This window comes from Boleophthalmus pectinirostris, unplaced genomic scaffold, assembly GCF_026225935.1.
Source record: "Boleophthalmus pectinirostris isolate CB_2022bp ecotype Guang Dong unplaced genomic scaffold, ASM2622593v1 HiC_scaffold_20, whole genome shotgun sequence".
Lineage (NCBI taxonomy): Eukaryota > Metazoa > Chordata > Actinopteri > Gobiiformes > Gobiidae > Boleophthalmus > Boleophthalmus pectinirostris.
The window spans coordinates 9902986-9916797 of NW_026571153.1; the positions used below are offsets into that span (position 1 = coordinate 9902986).

Below are 13812 nucleotides of genomic sequence, written 5' to 3' on the forward strand. Positions count from 1 at the left end.
AAGTTCTGACACTAAGAGCATATTCCTTGATAATACAGTAGAAGCAGCTCTGATAAAATAAAGGAATAAGTAAATAAAAAATAAATACATATTTTTTAAAACGGGAAAAAAGTGCATGTGTGAACAAGTAAACAAGTGTGAACTAACCTATGTTCACCATCTAACCTATGTTTTATAAAAACAAAATATAATTCTGTGCGTGATGTAATTTGATTTGTTTTAGTTAATTTACTCGAATGATTTAGTTCTTTGTGTGTGTGTGTCTGTATGTTTCCATGTGCTCGTCGTTAGGACCTTTACTTTGGAGGGAGCCTTTAGTTCCTGTACAGTGTTTGTGAATCACGCGCGCTTGACTTCCTGAAAGATTGACAGCTTGAACCGCTCGGTTATTATTAGTGGAAGGGAGCTCTCCGTTGTGTGCGCCAGGCAGTCACTCCTGCTCTACGAGAGCCTTTTCTCGGATTTACCCGTGTACTTTTCTACAAGTTCGCCTCGACAGGACTCGGTGTGGAGTCTGAACGCACCCACGGGGCATGAAAGTGCGGCGGGCGTTTGAAAGAAAGTAAAGAGGAGGCTGACGCTGCGTTTGATGGCTGCTGGGGATGGAGCCCAGCTGCCGGCCACAGTAGCGGCCAGCCGGAGCGTGGAGAAGGCGCTGGAGGAGGCTGCAGCCAGCGGGGCTCTCAACTTAACCAACCGCAAACTGAAGGAGTTTCCCCGGAGCGCCAGGAACTACGACCTGTCCGACATTACACATGCAGGTCGGTGCGCTTTCTCCTCTTTTAGAAAAGCATTTGTAAAAGCGTGCGCTTCTGGTGATATCAGCCTTTGTTTTATCGCCACCTGCCTCTTTCTTCTTCTAACGGGAACGCACGCCCCCTTCTCGGCCCACGTTTCACAACACCCCTCCTCAAATGGACTCCTCTCTGGGGGTTTGTGGACCTGCCTGTCACAACTTTACACCGTCTTTTGTATGACTAACACTGTACTGTAATTCTGTAGAAGAAATTCTTGTGCTTGTGGTTAGATTTAGCTGAAATCATAGACCGTATGACGAATATATGGTCTATGGCTGAAATACAGGCCTAATTGTCATGGCTCCAGACCTTTTCACCATTCACTCTCAAGGGTCACTTGACTTTTCAGCCCGAAATTTCTTTTTAAACCCAATCCAAAATGGGCTCCCATTTATTGATTTCATGATGTCTGTGGTTAGGAGTAGGCTACTTTCATGTCACATTTCCTATTTCCTCATTCTAAACAAAGCCATCCTTCGCTGAAATCAGAAAACAGAAAGTTCCTCATCTTCTAAATAAGTTAAAAATAAAATGAAGTTAAGATAGGTTTTAGACTGATACTTGTGCCTTCTTGTACTTGTCTGACTGACAGGTTTGCAGACCCAACGTGGCACCCTCCATGGCACACTCTCACTGAGCAATTTCCTGATTATATGCCACTTAATGTCTATTAGTTTGCCTGCACAGGAAACCAATAGACGGTATCTGGAGTGGAGATCTTTACAGTGAGGTGAGACTGTAGGCTTCCTCAGCTTTTCCCTGCTCTACAGAGGATTACCCCGGGTTGGAGAAATCAATCCAGATTTGTTACTTAAAGAGGCACTCATGCTATTTACTTCTTTTGGGCTTCAGTAATTATGACCATCTGCTGGGAACATGCTTGGTGTTGGCCTTGTGGGATAAAAAGACCTTGAACACATTGGTATGAACAGATCAACACCTGCTAACTGGTAACCCTATGCTAATGACTGTGATATTTCATACCTGTGCTAATTGCAGCTTGATTATAATGTGTTTATCCATAGGTGAAAGCTGGCATAATTTCATAAGTCGATTAGCGTTGCGTTGTTTTAAACAGTTTGGGTGCTATGGGAGTTCCACATAAGTAAGTTTCAGGAATCCTACAGGAAGTGTTTAATGGGTTCCAAGAATGGTTGTGAGGATGGGCGTAAGAGGGGTCTGCTGCTGTTATTTTTGACCATACTATTAATAAAAGATACTATTGAGTACTTTTAGATGGATGTGAATATTTGAGAGCTTTGGCGTGACTGATGGGGTCTCATAGATGTCTGCTTCTCTCGCCTGTTCATATAGACAGTAGGGGTGTGCAAAAATATCAAAATATCCATATACCGTATCGTTTAATGTGATGATACATAGAGATATAACGATATTCAAATCTCTTGGTACGATATTATCACGATATGCATCTCACAGTATGATATTTATTGCGATAATTGTAGATAAAATGCTTTTTTGCTTTTAAAATACCCTGACAAGATTTTGTGAATTATTATTGTCATAATACAATAATAACAAGTAAAACCATATTTTTTGATGTTGTCTGCGCTGAAATGAATCATGGGATATGTAGTTCCCAGTGTTTATTAGCTATCACTACTATAAAATAAAACATTTACACAAAGGAACTTATAATTTGATATATTGTGACAGCTCGCGGTATTACTGTGAGACTTTTGACGATACGATATCGCAGTATTTCGGTTATTGTTACATCTCTAATGATACAGTATCGCTAATGTATAAATATATTGCCAAGAGTATTTTTGGTATATTTTACTAAATTATTTTGTTACAGCGCTATAGTTTTGTTGCTTGTTTGGAAGAAGGAAACTCATTTATGTAATACATTTCACATAATCACTGTTCTGATGAGTAAAATGGGCGTGTTTTATTTTAACTTTGCACAAGACGTGGTTTAACAAAGACTCTTAGTATCACAGCCATGATTTTTTTTATTGAACCGTATCGAATCGATTTGAAATATATCATATTGTATTGAAAGTTCACTTTGTCGAGATATGTATTGTGTCATGGTCCATGTATCGAGGTACGTATTGTATCAGCAACTTCTTAATGATACCCAACCCCAGACAGCATTTTTGTTCATGTTCATGGTATGTTATATAAGTTGGATAATGCTATAATATGCCTATGCTTGCACAGTGCATAGTTTTAGTAAAGTAACAAAGGAGCAGTCTATTCTGGGAGTATAACAATATCCAAATCTCATAGTACTATATTATTTCAAGGGATGCATTGATCCGATACTGATTGGATATAGGCCCTATTCACGCCTACGTCCCAAACCAGGAAGACGTTTGCATGCAATGACAACTTCCAGTGGACTCTCTTCGCTGTAGTAAGAAAATGGCCCAGTTTTCTTCATCTCCATGTCATTGTAGCGCTCCATTATGTTTGACTAATCAACAATTATAACCGTACTTCAGTTTTCATCATTTCCACACTGACACACAACTCCAAGCGCACTGGGTACATGCGATTAGATGAGACAAATTCAAGATTATTCATTTACTTCAATGGGACGCAGTGGGTCGGTGAGTCCAGTGTCGGGAACTACACTAGAAGTCGTCACTCCATGTTTCCAAACGTCTACCTGGTTTGTGACATAACGTGAATAGAGCCTATAGAAGCAGATACTGAAAAATTTGTTGGATCGGATAACTGCTTTCAAATATCAGCCGATACCCTGGTTCTTTGTCCATTTTTGTTGACAAATCTGATTAAATAGTCCCAACCACAACCACATTTTTCTACATGTGACAATAGGAGTCCTGATCTACTCTACACTGCTTGTTCGGCACCAAAGTCTTGTCAACTGGGGTCTTAAAATACAACCTCATATATTGTGGTAGTAGCAGAGTGAGCTGAGGCGACACATTCTGGCCGGTGTGGTGACAGACAGAATATATTTGGGTTGTCTCCTGCTGCTGACATCACGTATTCCCAGTGGCACAGGCTGATTCAGTGCTTATTTTGTGCGCTCTAATTCCATCCCCGACTCTTCCGCAGCTCGATAGTAGACATTTTCAGCTGATTACATGTCTGTGGAGCAGCCAGGCCCTATTTGGCTAATGTCTACAATTGAAGTAATGAAGCACTCTCTGCCTCTCCCCGTCCGTGTAGGTGGTTTTCACAGTTGTCCTGATTCACCCATGTGTCAGCCTGTTCTTCAGGTGTATTCTTGTTCAGGCTGTTTCAGTGGAGAGTACAGAATTGCATTGAGTATGTTTGTGGTGTACAATCCATGCAAGAGTGTTTAACCATCTTGATTTACACCATTTCCTTAGTCATTTATGCTTAGTGTCCTGATGCAAGTAGTATGGCTTTATTTACTAAAAAAAAACAACATTGAATAGATCTAAATGAAGTGATTCTGTATTGGTTATAGAGCTGTATTATTCACAAAGTGCCGATACGATACATACCTCGATACAGAGGGCTTATGATTCAATCTGATTCGATCCGATGTATTTCAAATCAATTCAATATGGTTCTATAAAAAAATCAAGGCTAAATCATTGCTGTGACACTAAAAAATCTTTGTTATACCACTTCTTGCTAAAAGTGAATATGAAACACCCTCATTTTAATCATCAAAACAGTGAAAATGTCAAATGTGTTGCATAAATGTGTCCTCTAAACAAGCAACAAAACTTTAAGATAATTTAGTAAAATATAACAAAAAATACAGCAGCCCACGATATCGATACTGCATCATCACATTAAACGAAAGACTTATTGATATTTCAATATGTTTGCACACCCCTAATTGGGTAGTTCGTTACTCTGGTGACCTATAACCTTCCTTCAGTCATCAGAAGTCAAAAATAGCTGAATTACGCAATAAGCTCTTTTTCTGTTCTCAGTCCCTTTGTCTTTATAATGGTAGACTGGCCCTGTAGCATTGAAGATATTAAAGGATTGCCTATATTTTTGTCTGCTATTTGTCAGCTTACGAATACATAGGCCCACCAACTGAACACAGGTTATTAGGGATGTAACAATAACCGAAATATCGTGATATTGTATTGTCAAAGTTCTCACAATAATATCATGGACCATTACAATATATCAAATTATAAGTCTCTTGGCTTAAATTAAGAGCTATGGTGCAGCAACAGCTAAAAAAAAAAAAAAGACAAGAGGGAACTACATAGACCATGATCCTTTGCTCCATTTCAGTGTAGACTTCAGGAAGAAATAACAGTTCTAAGCACTTTTATGTCTTAGTTCTTTGGATTAAGTCTTGTATAAAAGGAAAAAGTGGCATATTAACAGTTTTGTTAGCCTCCACAAAATACCGCAATAAATATCGTGAATATCGTGGAAATATTGTACTGAGAGATTTGGATATTTTTACACCCCATATTGTGAGCTTTCCTACGATATCGCAATAAATATCGTACCATGAGTTTCATACTGTGACGATATCGTATTGTGAGACTTGGATATCGTTACACCCCCACAGGTTATCCATTATTTCTTCAATCTGTCATTTGGCTGATATTTGTACCTCTGCATCGCTTCCAGAATCTAATATTTTGTTTGGGCCAATTAGATGTATTAAACAACATGAAGAAAGCTTTATTTGAACACTTTAACATGAAGAGACAGCTGCACAAAACATGACTACACCGTTCTCACATCGAGTTAAAACAGGTTTGTGCACTTTCTAGTCATTTGAAATCATATCATTTGGGGAATATAATCAAGACCGACCTTGCATATCAGGCAGTAAAAGCTAATTGAGTTTGTATTCATTTGCGTGTCAGTGTATATTTTCTGACAGGTTGAAGGTGCTATGCCAGTTGGTTGGGCAGATACCTCCCATCACCGCTGTATTTCTGCTTACACACTGTAAGGAGCCCAGTGGAGCTTGAAGGAAACAAAGCTCTACATCATTCCTGGGGCTAATTAGTTTTAGATAGCGGACCTCAAGAATGAAGCAGACCCACGCGAAAGTGCAAGGTTAGGAGAAGCGCTGGTGCAGTCAGCCATATCCATCGAAGCAATAGAGCAGCTTTGTAAGTACTTATTTAATGGGGTTACAGCTATGATACAGTGCACTTCCCCACTTCATCGATTCTGCAACCTCGAGAATTTGCTGTATCACTCTCAAGACATTCTCATTTGGTATGTATACAAACTCGTTACGTAAACCAAATGGGAAGTTTAACTACGTGGGACAATGTATAACTATGGTTGTTGTAGTTTTATTATTGAAATTGTGTAGACGTGAACTCTGTGGCCTTACTTGTCCAAGAAAAATGATAGAGGAAGTGTCTGGGGAGGTGGTTTACTATAATGGATATTTAATTTTACCCTGATGGATTGTTCATTATAATGACTGATGGCAATAGGAAGTAAAAGGGAGATAGTTGTGCTGATTATCTCTTGTTAAACAGCTATGCAGCTCCTGTTTGGGACTGGATAGTGTGTTGTGTTTGCGCATGGCTAATTTGCATGCTACAGAAGCTTGGCTATTGACAACTTTTACTCTGTGGGAAAATATGACTGTCAAAATATTAAGCATGCCACATAAATACGTCATCTAGGTTTGTTTCCACTAACATTCCGACAGAAAATGTGAAGTCATCGTACTATTCCTGAATTAGCATCAATTTACAGGGTCTAAAAAGCATCGATTTATTCTCTATGATGAGTTTATAAACACTTTTTACAGCTTTCAGACACAGGAGTGTAGTTTTGCCATTAAGGCTGCTCAATGTAATAATATAGTGCATATCGCAAAATTGTCCAATATTGTGCAGCCCTGGCATTTTTATTACCTGGTGTGCGGACTAGGGCTGGGTATCATTAAGAAATTGTCGATACGATACATACCTCGATACATATGCCACAATACGCTTTTGGATACAGTGAGCTTTTGATTCAATACGGTTCGATATGATATGTTTCTCATCGATTCGATATGGTTCAGTGGAAAAAAAGGCCGAATCATGGGTGTGATACTGAACATTTACTAAGTCTACTAATAGGGATGTAACAATAACCAAAATATCGTGATATTGTATCGTCAAAGTTCTCTCAATAATATCATTGGCCATCACAATATATCGAATTACAAGTAGCATATTAACAGATTTGTTAGCCTCCACAAAATAGCTCACTAAATATCGTCCCGTGAGAGGTATATTGTGAAAATATACATATAATTATGTACTGAGAGATTTGGATAACGTTACATCCCTAACCATGAGCCTCCCCACCGTATCGGGAGCTTTCCTACGATATCGCAGTAAATATCATACTGTGAGGTTCATACCGTGACGATATCGTATCGTTACACCCGTACTCAATACATAGGCCATGATACGATATGCTTTTCTATACAGTGAGCTTTCAATTCAATATGATTTGATATGAGATATTTCACACTGATTTGATAAAGTTCAGTGAGAAAAAGGCCTAATCATGGGTGTGATACTGAAAATTTACTAAGTCCACTAATTTTGTGCAACGTTAATATGAAAAACACCAATTTTACTCAACAAAACAGTGAAAATATACACAAAATAATGTAGTAAAATATACCAAAAATTACTCTTGGTGATACATCGAAACAGCAGCCCACGATATCGATACTGTATAGTCAAATTAAACTAATATGATATATTGATACTTCAATATTTTTGCACCCCTCTACTAGTTCGGACAATAAAAAACTTCATTAAACTTCATTAAAAAGAAAAAACTTCACATCCCTTTTAAAGAAATCTAATAAAAATCCAGTAGAAGACGATGAGAAATCACAGCCAGAGCTACTGCTGACACTGTATTGACGGTTGTTTGCCCAACTGTGCCTCATCTTATCTGGAGCGCACTTCAGCAGGCCCACTCAGGGGAAGACCGATGTGCTGGCTGGACTGGGATAACGCTGGGATAACACTGAGTTGCTGTGGGGCTAGTCGCTTTATGATAACATCACTCCCCTCGCCTCCCCCTTTCCCTCTCCTTCCTCCTCCACCCCCAGCGGAGCAGTTTCCCTCAGGAGGTCAAAGGTTTACACACATGTACACAGACACACACTCGCTCTGTGTTTCTCGGGCGCTCCCAGGGCTGTCTGAACAAAGCGGGGCCATTGTGAAGCCGGTCGCGCACCTTTTTGGACCGAGACGTGCGTGTTGTGGTACTGCGGCTCTGGTTTGGCTTTTGATGGATACACACCACAGGGCAAATGCTTTGAGAACAAGCGGACTTTCTGTGTATGATGTATGGGCCGCTGACTGTGAAGAAAAAGACTGATAAAATGTGACATCAGTGAGTTAACAAGAGAGCCCTGGAAGCTTATCAAGAATATGGGGCATTTTAGTGGTTAGACTGTGTGCTAAATGAGTGGCGTAGGTTAAATGGGGAGCAATAAAAATGTCAATTGGCATTTTAAATAGTCCCAGTTTGACAACAAATTATTTTATATCCCATCAGTAAGGCTGCTTGAGTATGGAAAAAATGATTATCATGATTATTTTGGTCAATATTGAAATCACGATTATTCAAATGATTATTTTTTTGTTACACAATGCATTTTTTCAGTATTTTTCTCTCAAAAAAACACTGTTATTGATAATTTACACAAATTTTTCACACTGAAAATAAATACAGGCTACAAATATGAACCTTAGAGCAGTTTTGCAATGTATAAAGCAAAAAAAGAAAGAATAAAATATACTTTGAACATAAAATAAAGCATAGAAAACCATAAATGTACCCAAAATAAACTATATATCCAGCTGTTCTACAATCTCTATTTAAAAAACAAACAAACAAACAAACAAAAAAACGTATTTATATAAAAAATATCTCAAAGTAAATGTTGTTAAGCTTTATATCGTTTTGTTTCAACCCGATTATGAGTTTGGAGATCTTGACGTGCAAATTTGAAATCACTTTTTGTTTGCTTTTTATATCTATTTATTTATTTTTATGAACGTTCATTTATTAGGCAAGGCAAGTTTATTTGTGTAGCACAATTCGTACACAAAGTAATTCAAAGTGCTTTACAGAACAATAAAAAATAACCACAATATCACAATAAATCACAATAAAAACAAATCAAAACATAAATAATCATCATGAATTTAAAAGGAGAGAGAGACACACACATTTATTAGCTAAAAATTGTGGCCCTCCTTTTTCTTGATATCAGTATAGTCACATATCGATATCAGACTCAAAAGCAATTATCGATATTGGGACAAAAACATAAAAAATCCATATAGTACCATGGACTTAAAAATACATCCTTGACCATTTTTACTGTATAATTTTGTCCCTGTTAAGCCAAAATTACATGCTTGCCTTTTGTGCTGCCTTTTGTGACAGTGAAATTCTCGTAAAATCCTGCTCGCGTGTCCACTCGAGCAGAACCGAGCCTGTCCGCTGTTCCTTCTGCTGTTTCACCCGAGAACGCCCCCTCTATTAAATCAAAGTGCACTGCTTATATTAAAGGTAGCCAATATGTGACGATACAGTGAATTTTATGTCAACACTGGCACTAATTTCGGGTAAATTACAGGCGAGCTATTGTAATAAGGGAGTCATTAGAGGAAGCACTTATTAACAGTAAAGCCTTTCCCTCCCTCTCTATTGTAATGGCTCCAGAGGTAATGTCCTGACCAGGATTTGAACTCGCAATCACTAAGGTTACGTCAGAAGTGCCTTGTCCCCTGGTTTCTTTAGAAATAGACTGATATATTGTGCTGATATTTTGACTTTGGCGTATTGACGTATTTGGTATTGTCTGACTGGCTGCCTAAAAAGTGCACACAAAGCTTTATTTTAATACTTTAGTTTTATTTAATTTAATACTTTACTTTATTCTTTGATCTGCAATTGTTTCACTGTCTCTAATCTCTATTCACTTTTTCATGTTGTAGTTGATGTGTGAGTGTTTTCTGTTTGTGCTTATGTTTTATTCTGCGTGTTGACCAGGTCGTTATTGTAAATGAAAAGGTGTTCTCAACTGACTTGCCTGGTAAAATATTGAATGAATAAATATTTGTATCGTTTAATGTGATGATACAGTATCAATATCGTGGGTTGATGTATCGATATATCGCCAAGAGTATTTTTTTTTTTTGGTATGTTTTACTAAATTATTTTGTTACAGCGCTACAGTTTTTTGTTTGTTCAGAGAAAGGTAACTCGTTTATGTAGCACATTTGACATATTCACTGTTTTGTTGATTAAATTGAGCTTTTTTCATATTAACTTTGCAGAAGAATTGGTTTAACAAAGACTTTTAGTATCACAGCCATGATTTAGCCTTGATTTTTTTAATTTATTGAACTGCATTGAATCATTTTTCTACATATCGTATCAAATTGAAAGTTCATTGTATCTAGGTATGTATCGTGGCCTATGTATCGTATCGGCAACGTCTTAATGATACCCAGACATAGAGACAACGGTAAAAAACTACACCCCTTTCTTAAAGGTTTGTGGTTATAAAGGGCTGTGGGTGAGTTTGTAGTAATCTTAAATAACAGAATTTGGTAAAAATAAAATATCTTATCAGCCATTGTTTTCTCTGGATTCCAAAGTATCAGCATCGGCCATGAATAAAAGCCCATATCAGCCCATTTCTAGTTTATTATATCTTGCAGTTGGTACTCTTTTATAATAACAGTGCAAGATACTAACACGTTAAAAACAACAATGAGGAGGCTGTTTTATTTAATTCTGTGTAGTCAAAAGTAAAACTACCAGTATCATTCCTCAATAACATTACGTAAGCCATGTAATTTACGTGTGGACTGTCCCTGTAGTAATAAACTGCATATTGGGTTTATTGAAAATGGTCGCAGCCTGCTCTCATTTGCAGCACACTTATTACAGTGACGTCCAGGCCGTGTTGTTGTGACCTCTGGGATGTGAATTTGCTGTTGCACCGTACACTACCGCAGCAGCTGACTCTCAGGAATAATGAATGAGCTGAAGAGGCGAGTGTGTGAGTCAGTGTGAGTCTGTGTGTCTGTGTGTGTGAGGGGAATGTTTTCTGTATAATCGCTTACAGTGGGCAGTGTTTTTACAATGCGTTTACCATGAAATCATGAGAAACAGTTCAGATATGCATTGACCAGAGACAGGATAAGTGAATCGCCATTGACAATGAAGCTCTGCGAAGACTAAAAATTTGGATAAAAGTGTGAGAAGGTTTAGAAAATCAGAACATCTTCAATTCGACTTCTGTTGTGTGAGCTGTTTCCATAGTCACCAAGATCTATATTTATCCAGAATGCAATTTAAGCCAACCTTTAAATATGTGCTCTTATTATTAAATCTAACTCAGCCTGCCTGTTGCTTTGTCTGGAAGGTTCCACGGTGTGATTTCTCCGTGAGTCCTTGTCCTCTGATCCAAAGGTCAACAGTTCGAATCCCACGTTGAACAAAAACAGTGTTGGTAGAGCTGCAGGCGTTTGGGGGTGCGTTCCCAGATTCCACAGATGAAGACTTTCGTGTCCTTGGGCAAGACACTTAACTCCCTTTGTCTCTAGTGTCTGCAAACGCCGGTGTGTGTGAATAGGTGAGTGATGTAAAGAAGGTAGAAGGGAGAAAAGAGCTGTATAAACGTGACTATTTATTTAAAATTTAACTTAGGAGTCCGATCTGGGGTCAGTTCCTTTTCTTTTAGTAATAAAAACACATGTAATCCAATAAATACAACATGGACAATTGATAGATTAATGCCATACTGTGCAGCTTTTTAGGTTAAGCAATAGGGATGTAACAAAAAACAAAATATCATGATATTATATCGTCAAAAGTTTCACTTAATTACAAGTTTCTTTGCTTAAATGCATGGTTTTACAATAGCAACAGCTTATGAATATCGGAAACTACATATCCCATGATTCATTTCAGTGCAGACAACATGAAGAAATATGTTTTTTACTTGAATTTTTGGGATTATGATGGAAATAATTCACACCAAAATCTTGTCAAGGTATTTTAAAAGCAGAAACATGTCCGATCTACAATTATATAAGCCAAAATATCTCCAAAATATCATACCGTGAGATGCATATCATGATAATATCGTACAGAGAGATGTGGATATCGTTACATCCCTATTAAGCAATAATATTTCCCCCAACAAGGAAAGTTATATATAGCTCTAGTATAGAAACTGTATAACCTTTAAAGGATTCAACCTAGAGATGAGTAAATTATCGCTTTTCTAACTGCAAAAGCTGAAAGCGCACTTCTGCTATTGAGATGAAATATACTCGATGTGACATAAAATATTTAGCACATTAGATGCAGCATTTTTCAAAGGTATGGTTTACAGCCACAGTCCCAGAGGGGTCATAGGAGAACACCCCAGTGCACTGTGGTTACCGCATAGCTCCCATTCTCAACTTTACAGCCTGAGGCCATGTGTATATAATTATTAATATTAAAAGACAAAGGACTATTTCAGCTTTGTGGAGCAGGTGCATGGTTCGGCCTATACGAGCGTGCTGTTCGCTTGTTGTTCTTTGTGTTTCTAACCTCTAGTTTCTGGACATTGAGCTGTTGGTTTTGTTTTCCCGACAGTTGACCCTGTGGCACTGCTTGTTATTGAAGCTGGGCTCTGCTATTGTGATGGAAAAAAAAATCTAAACCACCAGGATATTGAGAAATGTAAGCAAACCAACTGGCACAGCACCTTCCAAGTTTTGACTCGCTTGGATACGGACTTCGCTACACAAAGTTTCAGATCTAAATTCATATTAAACATTATGACATGGCATGATTTTTAGGTGGTAATCTATGAATTTCTCCTCTGTGTTGAAAGTCAATACACCGATTTGCTTCTAGTGCACATTTAAATGCTTACAGTAAAAACATAAGTGGCAATATTGATTTGTTTTGAAATGTATCTTCTGTCCACATAACAGGGCTGTCGTTCAAAATGAGCTTGTTTAAAGGGTCAGTGTTACGCTAGTTTCTGATCTGCAGAGTTCCCACGGTCATAGAAATCCTGGAAACGTCATGGAATTTTAGTATCTTGTTCACGCAACTACAGTGTTCTGTTAAGTTATCGTTAGGCTATTATTATTATTTTTTGAAAGTCTGCGCCTTTTGTTTAAAAGAGACAGAGAGTGGAAAGGGTTAACATGTCATATTTAGCTCTGAAAGTATGCTACTTTCTACACATGTAGGATGCCGAAAGTCATGGAAAATTCACTTTAGGTCATGAAAAAGTCTAGCCTGATTCATCAGCCGGTTTCATTTTGTGGGAACCGTCTGACCTTGCAGCATTAAGATTTGTTCGTTCGCTCGACGGTAGACGGGTTCTTTTTTCATTTAACTAATCTCTGCTATTTGGTCATGACGTATGTAATGCGCCGCTAATGGGGCATTACATACATAATTTTTGATCTCGGGAATCAGAATCAGAATGTATGGCTCTTTGTTGATTGGCTGATGCCCAAACTCACACTTCCGGGATTCTTGCAAACCGTCTAGTGTATTCCGATTCCAGACCTAGTCGATAAAGAGAAATGAAATTGAGCAGAGGCGGTGCCAGGCTGGCTAGAAAAAGTCAAGGAAAAGTTTTGAAATTTTTTGTCAGTGACAGAGTGGGAACACTGGATCTGTTATAATGTTGTATGTGGTAATACAGGAAGTGCTCCACTCTATTTTAAACCTCATACACCTTCACTAAAATAATTTGGATAATTTCAACCCTGGAATTGCCGATTTCTGCTGAACTAAACGTAAAAGGTAGCGGTTAACAGCAAACGGAGCATTTTGAGCTTTAGAAATGTAGGTGGACTAATAATAAATGATTACTCAAACATGTATGAATGAAACAAAACACAACTCCAGGTCTGTTTTTGATAAGTTGACAAAATTCTAACACATTTTAAAGCTCACATGAGTCTATTTTGAGTAGTATTGGACCTCCTTTAATGAATATTTTTTCTCTTTTACTAACACGCCTAGATTTCTTGTTTAAAAA

The 13812-nt window shown here is 37.9% G+C and overlaps 1 protein-coding gene across 3 annotated transcripts in view; it reads left to right on the top strand.

The window, feature by feature from the left end:
- Positions 1–377: 377 nt before the first annotated feature.
- lrch4 (leucine-rich repeats and calponin homology (CH) domain containing 4) overlaps positions 378–13812 on the top strand; it is a 69419-nt gene continuing 55984 nt past the window's right edge. For 2 of the 3 annotated variants that reach the window (XM_020936445.2, XM_055156117.1), the window contains exon 1: positions 378–761. In XM_020936445.2, the coding sequence (XP_020792104.2) occupies positions 590–761 (172 nt within the window). In that variant the 5' untranslated portion in view covers positions 378–589. The remainder of the gene's footprint in view (positions 762–13812) is intronic. The other variant, XM_020936446.2, reaches the window with a different exon arrangement.